Source organism: Mustelus asterias, chromosome 1 (assembly GCF_964213995.1).
Source record: "Mustelus asterias chromosome 1, sMusAst1.hap1.1, whole genome shotgun sequence".
Classification (NCBI taxonomy): domain Eukaryota; kingdom Metazoa; phylum Chordata; class Chondrichthyes; order Carcharhiniformes; family Triakidae; genus Mustelus; species Mustelus asterias.
In genome coordinates this window covers 1,731,683-1,752,102 of record NC_135801.1, presented here as the reverse complement: position 1 = coordinate 1,752,102, position 20,420 = coordinate 1,731,683, and the positions used below count along the sequence as shown (strand labels likewise).

Sequence of the window (20,420 nt, the reverse complement as noted above, 5' to 3'; positions counted from 1 at the left end):
AACCTAGAGTGTGTTGCTGATTTTTTGAACAATGTATCTCTCAATTCTATTGGATTTGTATTTGGTGGCACTACCAGATGTAAGATACATAACTACTGCTCACCAAACACACCCAAATCCAACACATCATTCTTTAAAATAAAATTTGCAGTACTCTTAACTCCCCAGCATACAGCTTTCAAAGTACCAGTTAAGTCCATCCCTGCTAATTTAATCATATAGCACAGTTGGTGAGGCTGGGAGGCAGAAAGATTATTTTTTAAAAATTCATTTTACAGGACATGAGCATCGCTGACGGTCAGCATTTATTGCTTGTCCCGATCTGCCCTTGATTTCAGAAAACATTTTATGAGAGTCAACCACATTGCTGTAGTCACATGTGGGCCAGACCAGGTATGGATGGCAGATTTCCTTCCCTAAAGGACATTAGCGAACCAGATGGATTTTTATGACTATTGACAATGGTTTCGTGGTTATTATTGGACTTTTAATTCCAGATTTATATTGAATTCAAATTTCACCATCTGCTTTGGCGAGATTTGAACCCGCGATCCCAGATCTTGCTCTGAGTCTTTGGACTACTTGTCCAATGACAATACCACTGGGCCACTGCCTCTTAACTTAAAGGGAACGAACAACCAAAAGAGAAACTCAATACGAACACAAAGAAAGGTGTAGAGTGCAGAAAGATATCACATTTGAAGTAAATGAAATTTAGCAAGGTGCGCTATTTATCCTGGGAAGCCATGGTTAGGGGAAGTGATTTATTGCAGTGATTTGTTGCCAGGAAAATTCAATTTCTGGGACATTATGCAAAATACTAGAACAGCAAACTACTCAGCTGCCAAGCATAAAAACCTCCAGGTTTGTTGTCGGATGTTGTGCAATATCAAGTGAATTGGCCCTAGCTACAGTACAAACCATTAAACTACCATGCCACCTTCTCCAAATTCATTCCAGTGCTTGCAGTTTCCCCAGAAGTTAAAATAGCCACAATTATTCAGTCATTATTAAGTTAAGAGCAAGTACTATTGACAAAGTTTACAATCAGCCATAAGCACTGTAACTGCCAAGATCAAACCAGTCGAGCGGGTTTTAGCCTCAGTTAAGTTTTAAAATTAAACATTTAAAATGTCCCAAATTAAAGTTAAAATTCAAGTTTGCTAATATAGTCTGAAAACCCTTGCTGCATCTTAATTTCAGTAACATTTTAATTACTGCATCTTCAGATTTACACAGGTTTAATAACAGTTCAAGACTAACGAGTTATTGTATCAAAAATATCCACACTTTGAAGAGTTAAAAATGAAGCATAATTAATGGTAAGTAATTGCTCCTCCTCTCTTACCCAATTAAACTGAGACATCTTATACTGCAAAAACTCAATGCAAAGTGGTGCGTTGCTGGGGGAGAAATTCACATTTCCTGTTGCAACTCCTGGATTCCACTGAGTTCCATTTAGCAGGTTAAAAACTGGTCTCGCAAGAAAGGACATTTGCATTGTTGAAACTAGAGACAATCGCATAATATAACTTTGAGCAGGGAAATAAAATGGTTCACATGCAGCAACAGCAGCATGTGGGCTACTCATTGTTTAAACAATACAAACTGCACTCCCGCTATCAAAGCTTTGTAAACTTAAATCTGTCAATTAATTTCTGGAGTTACTGTTTAGTGTAAAATTTAAACATCAGTGATCGTACATTAAGGAGGAACATTATGTTGAACAGTGTATTCCAAGTGCAGCATTAAGACAGTTAAAACCACTAGTTAGAATTGTTTGGCAAAATATTTCAATTTGCACATCACAAACAGTCTGAGGCTCCGCCCATTTTTTTTACAAATAATTTTACAAGTGCTGCACACTAAAGACATACAGCTATGTTGAAACGACTAAAAGAAAGCAAATTGTACTGCATTCATTCAGGCTGCTCAAAAAATGGTTTAAGCAACTTTATTAAAAAGAAAAACCCAATGAATATGAGCTATTAGTTGACCAGTTAACCAACAGATTTGAATCATAATTCAGTGCCATGTAAAAGTGTCCTGGAAAACAGATTAACTAATAGCTGTAATTATTTTTAAAAAGCAGTACTATAAATGAAATTTACAAAAATGATCTGAGCTAGTCCATTTGGGAAGGTAGGGAGACAGTAACTTCCATTTCCATTCTGCGCAAAACCAACAAAAACCTCAAGTCATTCCTTTTATTAACACATGCATAAAATACAGCGGATATTTTAATTAATGCCAACATTATAACATCCTGTACCAATCCACCATTGATAACAAAGTTATGAGCATAAAGTAAATAAACTCAAATGCCATTTGATCTGAAAAAAATGAAAAATGCTGTCCAATAACGCAGCAATCCTTTAACGATAGAGTTTAACTGCTGATTCATCCAAAATCACCACTTACAGCAACGAGGAATGCGTTTAGTCTCATAACCAAGTTATTATGACGGTATTGGCCACTTAACACATGCTCCATTTATAAAGGTCAGAGTTTCAGATGATTGATGAAACTACATTAGAAATTCAGAGAGCTGGTCTTGTCGAAGCAGGAAGTACTAAATTGTTTTCTCAAGAGCATGTGGATGGTGGAATGAAGGATGTGGTCTTATATGGGGGCAGCCAAATAGAAAACCAAAAATCAGTAATTTAAAGTTTATTCCAGCTATAATGTACGATATTTGAATTCCAAGGTATCACATTGCATATTTCTGAGTCCATTCCCGGGCTATTCTGTTATACCTGCAAGTAGAGAGAGAAAGAGATATGATTTTACCTTTTGATCAATTTATATGGAACAGATATTGTACACACCAAACCGCAAAAACCTTTTCTGGCATTAGACATGAACACAAGTGCATTGATCAAGGCAATAGATTTTAGCACCAAAATGGAGGTACAACTGAGATGCGAGATTTAACTATCTACTGTTAACAATGAAATCACACTTAAAAGCAGGGTGAAGATTAGGGGCAGCAGAATATATTCTCTTGCTCTGTTACCGATGAGACCATGGTGCACATTCTGACAGAACAAGGGAGAGGATTCAAAAAGCACCATATTTCCGTCTCCCAAAAACGTGGAGTTTAGAGAAAGCCCAGAATTGCAAACTGAGAGAAGAGCAATAGACGATTAGAGCCATTTACGAACAGAAGCACTAATGCTCCATTAATAGCCTGCAGCTCACGTCTCAGTACATGCTAACAGGTGATGATTATGTAAGACTACCCATAAACTAGCTTCACTTCCAATTCTAAAACTGTTCCATTGCTAATCCTCCTCCAAGAAGCAAGATTCCATTTTCATTCAAATCTCTCATTTTCCCCTCTCTATAACTCTATAAAACGTATCCAATTTTGTTCATGGATCCTATGAGGTTCTTCATTAAAGGAATATTTAAAAAATGGGTAACCCTTTGCAGCTCCAAATTCCAAATCAATCTCTGGAAATCTGTCTCAATTTTGAGAACTCTGACTATTAAAGTTCCTAAAATTCTGGCTCATTCCCCTTAAGCATAAAACACACAATCCTCTGCAATCCTCTTTCATGTCGCAATTTATTCTTGCCCAGGACTCGATTTTCTAACTTTCTCTCTCCCAATCTGCAGGCCTGGCACTACCTAAAGCACCATTACATTGGCACTTTGACATCTGTGCAGCAATTTCCACTTTTGCATCATCATAATTGCCCCTTAGTCAGATGGCTGATTTGTGAACTCATCAAAATGTAATATTTTCAGTAAGGTGAGGGAAGAAGTGTATGAATGCTGTCTCGCCACCTTCCTGACATTGCACACCCAAAAATTAGCAGCTTCCGGTTCTCTCCTACATTTCAACAATTTAATCATACACACCTTTAATGCAATAAAATATCCCAAAGTGTATCACAGGAGCATTATAAAGCAAAAAAGTTACACAGCCAAATATCCAAAAGCTTGGTCAGAGGTACGTTTTGAGGAGGAATTAATGGTAAAGAAGCAGTAGGTGTATGGAAGGAATTCCAGAGTTTTGGCCGCTGAAGGGGCAACAATCAATGATGGAGGAATTAAAATTAAGGACGGTCAAGAAATCAGAATTAGATGAGCACAGGTATCAAGAGGTTTGAGGGGCTGAAGGAGATTAGAAATGGGGGTGAAGTCATGGAGGAATTTGAAAGCAAATATAAGAACTTTAAAATCAAGATGATCCTGGTCTATGAGCCAATGTGGATCAGCAAACACAAACATGATAGGGGAACAGGATTTGGTGCAAGTTAACACAGGGCAGCGTTTTGGACCAATTCAAGTTCACAGAGGGTAGAACGTGGGAGGACATAATAGAATTCTCAAGTTCAGAGATAACAAAGGCATGTATGAGGGTTTCAGCAGATGTACTGAAACAATGGCAAAAAGTTAGACAATGTTACAGATGTGGAATTCAGCACTCATGGTGATGCTGCAAAGGTGGCCAGGAGCACATCTCAGGATTAAGGGTGCAAATAGACTGGTTTACTCTCAGATCATTGTCAGGGAGACTGGAGGCTGAAGACAATAGTTTCAGTCTTCCCAATATTTCATTGGAGGAAATTTCTGCTCACTCAGTACTGGATGTCAGATGAGCAGTCTGATAATTCAGCAGTGGAGGGGTTGAGAGAGGCATTAGTGAGGTGGAGCTGGGTGTAGGTGTGAAAACGAACAGAATGCTTTCAGATGATATCACAAGGTGCAGCAAGTAGGTGAGAAAATGGAGAGAGCAAATGAAAGATCCCTGGGGACAACCAGAGGTAATGGTGTGGGAGCAGGAAGAGACGGTATTACAATTGATACTCAATATGACTAAGATAGATAAGAATGGAACATGGTGAGCAGCCCCAACCAGCTGGGCAAAAGTGGAAAGGATTGAGGAGGATGATTTGGTCAATCATGTCAAAGGTTGCAGACAGGTCAAGAAGGGCAAAACTACATAACTGCAGTTCTACACTAGTTATTCCACTCTCATATTTTTCACACAATGTGTATCAAACTGCAATATTTTTGAACCAATTCATGCAAAGTAAATCGCATAAAAAAGAGTTACAATTACAAGTTGCAATAAAGACTGACACATACCCTCCCACAATACTAAAAAATACACCAGCATTTCACAGAAAATGCTAAAACAGCAGCTAGCATCATGGTCCAGACATGTACTTTACAACTATCTCTGGAATATCCATATAACCAGAACCTAGACTGAGCTGACTAGTGAGTAATTTACTTCACTCTTTGATTCAACATAGAATCATAGAAACCCTACAGTGCAGAAGGAGGCCATTCGGCCCACCGAGTCTGCACCGACCACACTCCCACCCAGGCCCTACCCCCACATATTTACCCGCTAATCCCTCTAACCTACGCATCCCAGGACTCTAAGGGGCAATTTTTAACCTGGCCAATCAACCTAACCCGCACATCTTTGAACATGAATCAGAGAAAATCCTAATTAATTTCACAAATGGTATTATACATAGGCAGGACAGTAAAAGTGAACAAAACAGATCAACTTGGTCATTCATATTACTTGTACAAATGGAATTGCCAAACTAGAGCCCATACACACTATCCCATTTCAAATCACCACTCATTTCTTGTTTCAGTTTTAATTTCTAATATATATATTAATCGTTTCAGCCTCTCTCTCAATTTTGATCTTCTGCAACCACCATTTAGCTCTTCAAATCTCATTTGTGTCTTCCAAACTTACCCAGTTGGGAATATGTCAACTTGAAAAAAAGCCTTCAAAAATTCAGTCAAAAAGTACGAATTGTGATTTTATTTTGGGAATAAAAATCTATTCACTTTGCTGTATTTTACGGCTCTGAATTATTATTTTAATGAAGAACATTATGCTCTTTAAAATAAAACCTAGTGGCATGGTGTAGCTACACCTTGGTTATAGATATCATGCTTGGTGCAACAAACAGGTTTTATGGTTGAGACTATTATTGTTTTTAATATAGTCAATGTTGTACTGAAAGATTTTATCACGGGAACCAATAGCTGAAAAAATGTCTTAATTGTACGAATCTTTCGTTTGTTTTAAGGGTGACTTAATTAAAATAATACAAAAATATATCAAAAGCATGACCCAGAGCTGGGTCAATTTTAATTTCTTTTTGATACATAAATTCAACTTATGTATTTTATTTATTATGTACAGGCAGTCCTCGACTTTACAAAGCTGGAGTTATATCGAATGACAAAACATTTATAAATTGACATCCTGTTTCGAATTTACAACATTGGTTTGGACTTTACGACGCTAGTAAACAAGACCAAACATTTATACATGCACATTGACATTGTGTCGCCCATCTCCCTGACTCAAGACATTCAGTTGCTGTTCTGGTGCATTTTTACTTGGCGAATCACTTTCTCCAAACCATTCTTAGATTTATATGTTACAGTACTTATTGCCATATTACATTTTATAATTAGTTTTAGTGAGAATTTTAAATCATAACTAACTCCATAATCTCAAGGAATAGTCTTTCTACAGACACTTCAATGTAAAAATCAAATCTCATTTTAGGTTTCTCTGTCCCAGTGGAAATATTTCTAACATCACAAATCTTTCCTCCAACTAAGGCATGCCATCCCTTTAACCCTGGTGAAACCCACTTTGGGCCCTTTAAAAATAATGTGCACCATCTCTATGTACAAAACACAACATACTGTTGGGCCTATGACCATCAACCAGCACTCATATTTTCAGCCAATTACGTATTTGACTCCAGAGGCAACTATTCATCAAATGCCTTCAGCATCTTTCCAACAAGAGTTTACTCCCATTCTTCAATTCTTACAATTGTCCTCTTTTCTACAGAGTCAAATGCCTGGCACTCCATACCGAAAACAGCACTGTCAGTGTCTTCACACCACATGAACTACAATACCTCAACAAGAAATCTCGTGGAATCGGCTGCCGGTAGAGGCGGATTCGATAGGGTCTTTTGAGAGACTTTTGGATAAGTTCATGGAAGTTAGTAAGATAGAGGGTTATAGGTAAGCCCAGTAGGTAGGGACATGTTCGGCGCAACTTGTGGGCCAAAGGGCCTGTTTGTGCTGTAGCTTTTCTATGTTCTATCTCTCAAGGGCAATTAAGGTTGGGCAATACGCACTAGCCTCATCAACATCCCATGAACGATAAGAAAATAATCTACTTGTGTCAGCAGCTTTGAGATCCCATTCCCTCTATCCAAGACAAATCATAAAAAGCAAGGTCAAAAGTGGACTGAGCCCAGAGTAAAACAACTCCAATCCTAACACCCATTTACACTGATTTATGTCAACTAGCCAAACTGCTATATTCCCTCATATATGCTTCAAGAAGCCTAATGAAATATCTGAAAGTACATCTACTGTATTTCATTCATCTATCCACATCTCAAAAAACTCCTTCGAAATGGTCAAATATGACTGATCTTCAAAATGTCCTTGTGGATAATTTTAATTAACTGCATTTATAAATGTTCACTTTTTTCTTAAATCATGGATTCCAAGAATTTGGCCATAACTAATAGATCTGTAGTTAACCTGCAATTCATCTCATTGTTAGATGTTATCCAATGTTTAAGCCATACTAATATTTTAGCGTGGAGAACAAGATATGCCAATATTACTCCATCAACAAGCACTCATATTTTCAGCCAATTACGTATTTGACTCCAGAGGCAACTATTCATCAAATGCCTTCAGCATCTTTCCAACAAGAGTTTACTCCCATTCTTCAATTCTTCCAATCGTCCTCTTTTCTACAGAGTCAAATGCCTGGCACTCCATACCGAACAGCACTGTCAGTGTCTTCACACCACGTGAACTACAATACCTCAACAAGAAATCTCGTGGAATAACTTTAAGGATAGCATTAAGGATGCTTAATTGTCAAATTAGACTTCAAATAAATGTTGCTTGTTAAGGTACACTGCAGTTCCACAATGCTAATGGTATAAAATAAAATGCACGTGCAGAAGCGGCAACCCAATAAATGTACTACAGGGATTCCACCAATAATCACCATGCTGAACATTATAAATCTGAGAATTTAAACCTAATTATTAAAATATTTAATTGAGTTACTAGAACACCAGGATCACAGGACACCAGCAATTTTACACTCTAGTATTGCTGTGGAGCACTGCCTAAAAGGTCAGACACCTGGAAATCCACATATAGTGATAAAATTATCAATTGACAATAGGCCCGTCAATCCTTGCTCCTCCTTTTCTACCTTCCAACCAAACAAACATGCGATGTATGAGTTAGTTCATCTCTAATCACTCCATAAGCCAGCATGCAGAAATATTTAGTATTAAGAGAATCTTGCATTGGGCTTCAAAAGCTGCAAACACCTTACCCTAGAGCATTGCATACTTTTCTGTCCACTCCCTTGCTAACCTGTTATACCTAGTAAGGTTGACAAGCACAGAAGTCAGACCTATAAATTAGAAGACTTTAGAACCATAAGACTTTCTCTAATTTTCCTACATAGGAATATGGCTAGTTTTAACTTAATTAGCAAGAGAAAAAGTAACCTTATAGGCAACTATCTCATAGTTTCATCATGCTTTTTAACAACAATGGTACAACTGTACCACTAAACAGGCACGGTAAAATGGTGTATCATGCTGTCATGTGGAACAATCTGCCTGAAATGCTAACTATTCCTTTCTCCACAGATGCTGCCGAACCTGAATGTTTCCAACATTTTCTGTTTTTAATTTCAGATCGCCAGCATCCACAGTATTTAGGTTTTCTTTTACAGCATTATATGCATATGACATACAAATTATATTTCTATACACAGGTAACAAAGGGGTACCTGAATTTGCTAGTTATCCTTACACTACATTGTACAAAGCAGGATAGCTACCTTTACAGTAAATCAAACTGCACACTTCTCAGTAACCAGCACAGTGTCAGCAAGGAAAAGAACTCTAAGAACTAGGTAAATATAAAAATTCTTCAAAAACAATCCATGCCAAGGTTGGAGATTGCAGAATAAATAACTCATTGCATCCTCATGGAATAAATTGTCATTGTGACCGTGGCATGAATGGGCAAGGGGTAAGAGGAGAAATGATTATGGTAATATAACCATCTCTTCTTCTACTCTGTCTAACCTCAAATGTTGCATCTCCTCCCTTTAGGAGTTGCAAATTCTGCAATGCATCAACACAAAATGTTGCTCTTGTAAGCAAATTATGTTTATACCTTCAGCATTAAATAGGGAACATAATGGTTATATAACTGGCCGAGTAATCCAGTGGCCTGCACTAATGATCCAAAAACATGAGTTTAAATCCACCACAGCAGCTGGGAAATTAAAATCAGATAATAAATAAATCTGGAAAAAAATGTTAAAACAGTTTCAGTAATGGTGACCACAAATCTGCTGGATTGTCATTTTGAAATTCTGGTTCAATAATATCCGATAGGGAAGGAAATCTGCTGTCCTTACTGTATCGGCTTCACTGTGATGCCAGAGCCACAGCAATGTGATTGACTTGACTTTAATCATGTCAAATTCTTAAATTAAAAAACACGATCACATTTATCATTGATAATTACCACAAGTGATGTCTGTTTAACAAAAACAAAAAAATGACACCTTCAACTCACACCAGACAAACTGGATTAACAGACAAGGAAGTTTGACAAGGAATCCAATTCAGCATAATCCACTCCATCCAGTTAACACCATTAGTTAAATTCCATAGCATCAACTGCAAGTACATTAACCAATTCCATTCAACAAAATATCAAAGCTAACCACCCCAGTGTCAGAACCATAAGACCGACTATTGTTTTAGCTTTAAAAAGTATGTTACATTTTCCAAATCATACAGCTCTGTCTGGGAACACGAACCAGACTCAATGTAGAAAATCATTGGTTACCACCACCTGTCCTTTGACTCAGCCCAATATTTTAAGGATCCACTACATTGGCCCCAGTTAACCTCCTAGCCATGCCATCTCAATCAGCATTAATTGGAGCTTCTTTATACTGAAACACATGCCAATCATCGTTCCATCAATAAAAACAAAGTTTTTGCCAACCTATTTCTTGTTTTATACTAAACAGCACTCAGGAATGCTGCCATTAGTCCTGAAAGCCACCTGACGTTCTTGGATGAGCAAATCGAATGAAAGCAAAGGTACCATTAACATGCTTTGACAAACATTTGAGCTTGAGGAAACTTTAACTTTCCAAATATTGATTGGAACCTTTGTAGGTCAAATAGTTCGGATGGGGCAGTTTTTGTGCAGGCGGGTTTCCTGACACAATGTGGATAGGCCAACAAGAGGTGGGGCCACATTGGATTTGGTACTGGGAAATGAACCGGGCCAAGTGTTAGATTTGGTTGTGGGAGAGCACTTTGGAGATAGTGACCACAATTCGGTGTCTTTTGTTATTGCAATGGAGAGGGATAGGGCCGTACGGCAGGGCAAGGTTTATAATTGGGGGAGCGGTAATTATGATGCGATTAGGCAAGAATTAGGGGGCATAAGATGGGAACAAAAACTGTCAGGGAAAGGCACTAATGAAAAGTGGAACTTTTTCAAGGAACAAATACTGGGTGTCCTTGATAGGTATGTCCCTGTCAGGCAGGGAGGAAATGGCCGAATGAGGGAACCATGGTTCACAAAAGAGGTTGAATGTCTTGTCAAGAGGAAGGGATGAGGAAACAAGGTTCGGATGGCTCGATTGAGGGTTACAAGTTAGCAAGGAATGAGCTGAAAAAGGGGCTTAGGAGAGGGCATGAAAAGTCCTTGGCGGGTCGAAACAAGGAAAACCCCAAGGCTTTTTACTCTTATGTGAGGAATAAAAGAATGACCAGGGTGAGGTTAGGGCCGGTCAAGGACAGTAGTGGGAACTTGTGTATGGAGTCAGTAGAGATAGGAGAGGTGATGAATGAATACTTTTCTTCAGTGTTCACCAAGGACAGGGGCCATGTTTTTGAGGAAGAGAAGGTGTTACAGGCTAATAGGCTGGAGGAAGAAGTAGATGTTCGGAGGGAGGATGTACTAGCAGTTTTGAATAAACTGAAGGTCGATAAGTCCCCTGGGCCTGATGAAATATATCCTAGGATTCTTTAGGAGGCAAGGGATGAGATTGCAGAGCCTTTGGCTTTGATCTTTGGGTCCTCACTGTCCACAGGGATGGTGCCAGAGGACTGGAGAGTGGCGAATGTTGTTCCTCTGTTTAAGAAAGGGAATAGAAATGACCCCGGTAATTATAGGCCGGTTAGTCTTACTTCGGTGGTTGGTAAATTGATGGAAAAGGTCCTTAGGGATGGGATTTACGACCATTTAGAAAGATGCGGATTAATCTGGGATAGTCAGCACGGATTCGTGAGGGACAAGTAGTGCCTCACAAATTTGATTGAATTTTTTGAGGTGGTAACTAAGTGTGTTAATGAAGGTAGGGCAGTTGATGTCACATACATGGATTTCAGTAAGGCGTTTGATAAGGTCCCCCATGGTCGGCTTATGATGAAAGTAAGGAGATGTGGGATAGAGGGAAAGTTGACCGATTGGATAGGTAACTGGCTATCTGATCGAAGGCAGAGGGTGGTGGTGGATGGAAAATTTTTGGACTGGAAGCAGGTTGCTAGCGGAGTGCCACAGGGATCAGTGCTTGGTTCTCTGCTATTTGTGATTTTTATTAATGACCTAGAGGAGGGGGCTGAAGGGTGGATGAGTAAATTTGCTGATGACACCAAGATTGGTGGAGTAGTGGATGAGGTGGAGGGCTGTTGTAGACTGCAAAGAGACATAGATAGGATGCAAAGCTGGGCTGAAAAATGGCAGATGGAGTTTAACCCTGATAAATGTGAGGTGATTCATTTTATTTAAATGTGGATTACAGGGTCAAAGGTAGGGTTCTGAAGACTGTGGAGGAACAGAGAGATCTTGGGGTCCATATCCGCAGATCTCTGAAGGTTGCCAGTCAAGTGGATAGAGCTGTGAAGAAGGCCTAGAGTGTGTTAGCTTTTATTAACAGGGGGTTGGAGTTTAAGAGCCGTGGGGTTATGCTGCAACTGTACAGGACCTTGGAGAGACCACATTTGGAATAGTGTGTGCAGTTCTGGTCACCTCACTATAAGGAGGATGTGGAAGCGCTGGAAAGAGTGCAGAGGATTTACCAGGATGCTGCCTGGTTTGGAGGGTAGATCTTATGAGGAAAGGTTGAGGGAGCTGGGGCTGTTCTCTCTGGAGCGGAGGTGGTTGAGGGGAGACTTAATAGAGGTTTATAAAATGATGAAGGGGATAGATAGAGTGAACGTTCAAAGACTATTTCCTTGGGTGGAAGGAGCTATTACAAGGGGACATAACTATAGGGTTCGTGGTGGGAGATATAGGAAGGATATCAGAGGTAGGTTCTTTACTCAGTGAGTGGTTGGGGTGTGGAATGGACTGCCTGCAGTGATAGTGGAGTCAGACACTAACAATATTTAAGCGGTTATTGGATAGGCACATGGAGCACACCAGGATGATAGGGAGTGGGATAGCTTGATCTTGGTTTCAGATAAAGCTCGGCACAACATCGTGGGCCGAAGGGCCTGTTCTGTGCTGTACTGTTCTAAAAAAAACTTTCAAAGCTTTATTACATTGCGGCTCACCTTAAGTAGATTGTTGAGAATACCTTTTCCTCCTATTCCAAAATTAGATACTAACACAGTACTCCAGTGCAGCCTTCAGCATAAAAGTGATAACTTACTGCAACTGAGTTAATGTTTCTCAAGGCTACCCTGTCAAATGCGTCAAAATATTACTGCTTTTAACATCTTTTGTGAAGTCTTACCATCCAAAGCATTGAATTTTATATAAGCCATTTGACACTGCATTATGTGAATTTGGGAATCAGAAGACTGCACATTTGAAACATTCAAGTTTGACATTGAACAATGTTCCTTTTAAGGATACTCACTTTTCCCTATCTGTTTTGTAGATACGTGCAATCTCTGGCACTAACGGGTCATCAGGATTTGGATCACATAACAGTGAACAAATGGACAATAGAACTGCAAAAGAAATAATAAGCAATTACGCTTTATTCTATAATAGCAAGCTTTATTGTCTCTCCTTTGAAACATTTATATATTTGCTGTTTATTCTTATTTGACGTTATCTTCCTCTGAATATGAAGCATGGTTAGTTGTACAAGAAAAAACCTCTGAAGTTGTATAATATCCAAGTCAATATTTGTTCTTCAGAATGTTCTCCCAGCCTTCAGTGTAATTTGCACTTGGAGAAAATATACTGAAAAATTTAAATCAAAATTGATATTCCATCAAATAATAATGGTTCAATCCACTTACTGCATTGCCCAATGTTCTTTTGAAGGTTTTTACTTCCAAAGTAATAGTACACAGCTCAGGACAGAATCACAGAATACCACAGTGCAGAAGAGGCCCTTCGGCCCATCGAGTCTGCACCGACACATGCCCTGATCTGCCCACCTAATCCCACTTGTCAGCACTTGGCCCATAGCCTTGAATGTTATGGCGTGCCAAGTATACTCATCAAGGTACTTTTTAAAGGATGTGAGGCATCCCACTCCACCACCCTCCCAGGCAATGCATTCCAGATCATCACCACCCTCTGAGTAAAAAAGCTTTTCCTCAAATCCCCCATAAACCTCCCACCCCTCACTTTTAACTTGTGTCCCCTCGTAACTGAGCCTTCAACTAAGGGGAACAGCTGCTCCCTATCCACCCTGTCCATGCCCCTCAATCTTGAACACCTCAATCAGGTCACCCCCTCAGTCCTCTCTGCTCCAACAAAAACAAGAAAGAAGTCTCACAACACCAGGTTAAAGTCCAACAGGTTTATTTGGTAGCAAAAGCCACTAGCTTTCAGAGCGCTGCCCCTTTGTCAGGTGAGTGGGAGTTCTGTTCACAAACAGGGCATATAAAGACACAAACTCAATTTACAAAATAATGATTGGAATGCGAGTCTTTACAGGTAATCAAGTCTTAAAGGTACAGACAATGTGAGCGGAGAGAGCATTAGCACAGGTTAAAGAGATGTATATTGTCTCCAGACAGGACAGTTAGTGAGATTTTGCAAGCCCAGGCAAGTCGTGTGGGTTACAGATAGTGTGACATGAACCCAAGATCCCGGTTGAGGCCGTCCTCATCTGTGCGGAACTTGGCTTCAGTCTCTGCTCAGCGACTCTGCGCTGTCGTGTGTCATGAAGGCCGCCTTGGAGAACCCTTACCCGAAGATCAGAGGCCGAATGCCCGTGACCACTGAAGTGTTCCCCAACAGGAAGAGAACACTCTTGCCTGGTGATGGTCGAGCGGTGTTCATTCATCCGTTGTCGTAGCGCCAACAAAAACAACCCAAGCCTTTCCAACCTCTCTTCATAACTTAAATGTTCCATCCCAGGCAGCATCCTGGTGAATCTCCTCTGCACCCACTCCGGTGCGTTCAAATCCTTCCTATAATGTGGCAACCAGAACTGCACACAGTACTCCAGCTGTGGCATCACCAAAGTTCTATACAACTCCATCATGACATCTCTGCTTTTGTAATCTATACCCTGATTGATAAAGGCAAGTGTGCCACATGCCTTTTTCACCACCCTATTTACCTGCCTTTCCGCCTTCAGAGATCTATGGACAAACACACCAAGGTCCCTTTGTTCTTAGGAATTTCCCAGTGTCAGACCTTTCATAGTATACTTCCTTGTCAAATTACTCCTTCCAATGTGCATCACCTCACAAATTCCATTTGCCACTTATCCGCCCATTTGACCATCTTGTCTATATCTTCCTGTAACCCAAGACACTTAACCTCACTGTTAACCACCCGGCCAATCTTTGTGTCATCGGCAAACTTACTGATCCTACCCCCACCCACATAGTCATCTATGTCATTTATATAAATGATGGACAATAGCACGGATCCCTGTAGCATGCCACTGGTCACTGGCCTCCAGTCACTAAAGCAGCCATCTGTCACCACCCTCTGTCTCCTACTGCTAAGCCAATTATGAATCCACAGATTCCAAAGATCTCACTAGCAAGTACTCGTGAGATTACTCAATTACATGATACCCTAGAATTAATTTGCTGTTCAGCTATTTATACAGCACTAGCCTCAACCCACTGCAAGCCCAATGGTAACTTTGTACCAGGTTTCACTTAAACAAGGTATAAATGAATCTTCTATACATTACCCATCTCTTCTTGCACGTGTTGCCTGTGTTCTCACGAGTCTCGCACTTTTTTTGTGCTTTCATATTTAAGCCACTACAAGTCAATGTAAAAAATAAAAACTGCCACTTCAGGTCTGTGTTGAGGTGACTGAACTCCTCCCAAAGTGGTGCTTCAATTTACCTCAGCACATCTAAACTTCATTGTAAGGGGTACAGAGAAGAAAGTCGAGGATACCAAGTTGAAATTACTGCTAGCCTATTGCGAAGGAAAAACTGTGCAAGTTACTGGACAGCAAGGAGCACCTACAGAATGCTCTCCTGTTTGTGCTTCATGGCAGAAGATTCAATAGAAAAAAGTGGACTAGTGAGAAAACAATGTTGGATAGTCACCGGTTACATAGTAATAGCTTCCATTTGGAATAAAGTAAAACTTGGAGTAAAAGATACCAGTCATGCAACTTTGCCAGAGGTTTGATGAAAATCTATTTTAGAAGCATAGAAGTACACAATGTAATGTTGTTATTCTGGTGACGTAGTGACCCTTCTACTTCATGAAGTCAACTTGTTAAAACATTTAGACTTCCAGCTGATATGTGGCTTAATCTTTTGGTTGAAGTAATTTGGAAATTGGAATGTGTTTGTACTTAGAACAGAAGAAACAAACAACAGGAATAAGCTCTTCAGCTGCTTGAGCCTGCTACACCAATCAATAAAATGAAGGCTTGTCACCTACCTCAACTCTACTTCCCTGCACTGTCAGAAATCTCAACTTCTTTAAGTCAAAAATTTAATCAATTATCTTGAATATACTCATCAACTGAGCATTGAGCTCTCTAGGGTACAAAATTCCAGAGATCTATAATCCTCCGAGTGAAGAAATCCTTCATTCCGGTTCTAAATGGCCAACCCCTTATTCTGAGGCAGTGATCCTAGTTCTAGATTCTCCAACCAGTAAAAACATCCTCCCAGCATCCATCATATTAAGATAACTGAGAATTTTATACAATTCAATTAGATCTCATCTCATTCTTCTGTTCTAGAGAATATAGACCTAGTCTACACAAATCTCTCCTTGTAAGAGATTCTTGAAATAACAGAATTACCCGTGAACATTCACTGCACACCCTCCAAGGCAAGTACATTCTTACTTAGGAAAGGAGACCAAAACTGCATGTAATATTCCATGTACAGTCTCATCAAGGCGTTGCACAATGGTAGTGATTTATTCACTTTTGTGCTCCATTGTAATAAAGGGTAAAATACCATTTGCTTTAGTTTGCTACACCTACATGTCAACTTTGTGATTCACGTAACAAGGTTATTCAGGTTGTATCAAATAACATCGCCCAGTTTCTCTCAATTTAATATCATACATTTCAATGTTCACTTCCAAAATGGATAACTTCAAACTTTCCCAATTATAATCCCTGTACCTTGCCATACACTAGATACATCGATGACATTTTCTTCCTTTGGACTCATGGTGAACAATCACTGAAACAACTATATGATGACATCAACAAATTCCATCCCACCATCAGACTCACCATGGACTACTCTCCAGAATCGGTTGCATTCTTGGACACACGCATCTCCATCAAAGACGGTCACCTCAGCACTTCACTTTACCGCAAGCCCACGGATAACCTCACGATGCTCCACTTCTCCAGCTTGCACCCTAAACACATTAAAGAAGCTATCCCCAACAGACAAGCCATCCCCAACAGACAAGCCCTCCATATACATAGGATCTGCTCAGATGAGGAGGATCGCAACAGACACCTCCAGACGCTGAAAGATGCCCTCATAAGAACAGGATATGGCGCTCGACTCATCGATCAACAGTTCCGACGCGCCACAGCGAAAAACCGCACCGACCTCAGAAGACAAACACGGGACACGGCAGACAAAGTACCCTTCATCGTCCAGTACTTCCCCGGAGTGGAGAAGCTACGACATCTTCTCCGGAGCCTTCAACATGTCATCAATGAAGACGAACATCTCACCAAGGCCATCCCCACACCCCCACTTCTTGCCTTCAAACAACTGCACAACCTCAAACAGACCATTGTCCGCAGCAAACTACTCAGCCTTCAGGAGAACAGTGACCACACAACCCTGCCACAGCAACCTCTGCAAGACGTGCCGGATCATCAACACGGATGTCATCATCTCACTTGAGAACACCATCCACCAGGTACACGGTACATACTCTTGCAACTCGGCCAACGTTGTCTACCTGATACGCTGCAGGAAAGAATGTCCCGAGGCATGGTACATTGGGGAGACCATGCAGACGCTATGACAATGGATGAATGAACACCGCTCGACAATCACCAGGCAAGACTGTTCTCTTCCTGTTGGGGAACACTTCAGCAGTCACGGGCATTCAGCCTCTGATCTTCAGGTAAGCGTTCTCCAAGGCGGCCTTCAGGACACACGACAGCGCAGAGTCGCTGAGCAGAAACTGATAGCCAAGTTCAACACACGAGGACGGCCTCAACCGGGATCTTGGGTTCATGTCACACTATCTGTAACCCCCACGACTTGCCTGGGCTTGCAAAATCTCACTAACTGTCCTGTCTGGAGACAATACACATCTCTTTAACCTGTGTTTAATCCTCTTTCCACTCACATTGTCTGTACCTTTAAGACTTGATTACCTGTAAAGACTCGCATTCCAACCATTATTTTGTAAATTGAGTTTGTGTCTTTATATGTCCTGTTTGTTAACAGAATTCCCACTCACCTGATGAATGAGCAGCGCTCCGAAAGCTTGCGCTACCAAATAAACCTGTTGGACTTTAACCTGGTGTTGCGAGACTTCTTACCATGTTTTTGACCATTCACTTAGCCATCTATATCCCTTTAGAGATGCTTTGTGATCACCCCACAGCTTACTTTCCTATCTAACTTTGTAAATTTAGATACATGGCACTGGATCTCTGTCATTGTCAAGATCTAAGCAATGATCCTTGCAGTGCCCCTCTAGTTACAACCTGCCAAACCAATAATCAGACACTTATTCTTTTGCTCCACGTTAATATATTATCTCCATCCCGTGAGCATTAATTGCATTCTAACCTCGTGTACCACCTTCACAAATACTTTTCGAAAATCCAAATACACCACACTTGCTGGTTTCACAATTATCCTTTTTTATTCATTCATGGGATGTGGGAGTCGCTGGCCAGACCAGTGTTTTCAGCCCATCCCTAACTCCCGTGGAGAAGTTGGTGATGAGCTGCCTTCTTGAAATTCTGCAGTCATCTGGTATATGTACACCCACTGCGCTTTTAGGGAGGGAGTCCCAGGATTTTCACCTAGCGACAGTGAAGAAAGGATGATATAGTTCCAAGTCAAGATGGGGTGTGGCTTGAAGAGGAACTTCCTGGCGGTAGTGTTTCCATGCATTTGCTGCCCAATGTCTGTCTAGGTGGCAGAGGTTGTGGGTTTGGAATATTCAGTCAAAGAAGCCTTGGTGAGATGGTGCAGTGCATCTTATAGATGATACACATTGCTGCCACTGTGCATCAGTGGCGGAGGGAGTGAATGTTTAAGGTGATGGATGGAATACCAATCAAGCAGGCTGTTTTATCCTCAATGGCAAGTTTCTGGAGTGTTGTTGGAGCTGCACTCATCCAAGCAACTGGAGAGTATTCCATCACACTACTGAGTTGTGCCTTGTAGGTGGTGGACAGGCTTTGGGAGGCGAGTTACGCTCCACAAAATTCCCAGCCTGATCTGCTCTTGTAGCTACAGTATTTACCTGGCTGGTTGAGTTCAGTTTATGGTCAATGGTAACACCCAGGATGCTGACAATGGTGGATTCATTGATGGTAATGTCATTGAATGTCATGGGGAAATGGACAGATTCTCTTTTGTTGGAGAATGGCCATTGCCTGGCACGTGTGGCACGAACATTACACTTTATACCAAGCCCAAATATGATCTAGGTCTTCCTGAAAATGGATATGGACTACTTCAGTTTGAGTCGTCGTGAATGGTGCTGAACATTGTGCAGTCATCAACGAACATCCCCACTTTTGCCCTTATAACAGAGGGAAGATCATTGATGAAGCAGCTGAAAGGTGGTTGGGCATAGGGCACTACTCTGAGGAACTCCTGCAGCAATGTCCCTGGACGGAGATGGTTGATCTCCAACAACCACAACCATCTTCCTTTGTGTTAGATATGACTCTAAATAGTGAAGTTTTCTCCTTGATTCCCATTGATTTGTTTTGATAGGGCTTCTTGATGTCACTTTCAGTTAAATGCTGTCTTGATATCATGGGCAATCACCTTCACTGTACACATGGAGTTCAGCTCTTTCATCCGTGTGTGAATCAAGGCTCTAATAAGGTCAGGAGTCACTTGGCCCTGGCAGAACCCAAACTGAGCACCGTTGTCGATTGATATCATTGTCGATGACACTTTCTCTGTCACTAATTATCGAGAGTGGTCTGAACAGGTAGTAATCAGCTGGGTTAGACTTGTCCTGCTTTTTATGGTCAGGACATACCTGGACAATTTCCCACATTACTGGGTAGATGCCAGGGTCCAGTGGAACAGCTTGACAAGTCTAGTCTTGAAGCGCAAGTCTTTCGAATAATTGTCGGAACGTTGTCAGAGTCCATAGCCTTCACTGAATCTAGTGCCTTCAGGCATTTCTTGACATCATATGGAATGAATCGAATTTGCCAAAGACTGGCATCTGTGATGCTGGGAACCTAGGGAGGAGATCGAGATGCATCATCCACTGGACACTTCTGGCTGAAGATGGCTGCAAATACTTCAGCCTTGTCTGTTGCACTAATGTGCTGAGCTCCTTCATCATTGAGGATGGGGCTATTTGTGGAGCCTCCTCCTCCAGTTAGTTGATTAATTGTCCACCACCATTCACAATGGGATGTGTCAGGACTGCAGAGTTTATATCTGATTCCTCTGGTTGTGGGATAACGGAGCTCTATCTCATGCTGCTCTCGCTGTTTGACACACATGTAGCCCTGTCTTGTAATGTCACCAAGTTGTCAACTCAGCTTTGGGTTTGCCTGGTGCTGCTCCCAGCATGCCCTTCTGCACGCTCCATTGAACCTGGGTTGCTCCCCCAGCTTGACGGTAATGGTAGAGTGGGGAATATGCCGGGCAATGAGGATACAGATTGTGTCATCTGCTACTGCCCCACGGTGCCTGATGGATACCCAGCTGAGTTCAACATGGA

At 41.0% G+C, this 20,420-nt stretch overlaps 1 protein-coding gene across 3 annotated transcripts in view; it reads right to left on the bottom strand.

Moving 5' to 3' along the window:
* Positions 1-1,914: 1,914 nt before the first annotated feature.
* LOC144484699 (ubiquitin-conjugating enzyme E2 D2-like) overlaps positions 1,915-20,420 on the bottom strand; it is a 35,303-nt gene continuing 16,797 nt past the window's right edge. For 2 of the 3 annotated variants that reach the window (XM_078203167.1, XM_078203250.1), the window contains exons 6-8: positions 12,965-13,058; positions 8,387-8,436; positions 1,915-2,756 (exon numbers count right to left, since the gene is read on the bottom strand). In XM_078203167.1, coding sequence (XP_078059293.1) covers positions 8,388-8,436; positions 12,965-13,058 — 143 coding nt within the window. In that variant the 3' untranslated portion in view covers positions 1,915-2,756; position 8,387. The remainder of the gene's footprint in view (positions 2,757-8,386; positions 8,437-12,964; positions 13,059-20,420) is intronic. The other variant, XM_078203189.1, reaches the window with a different exon arrangement.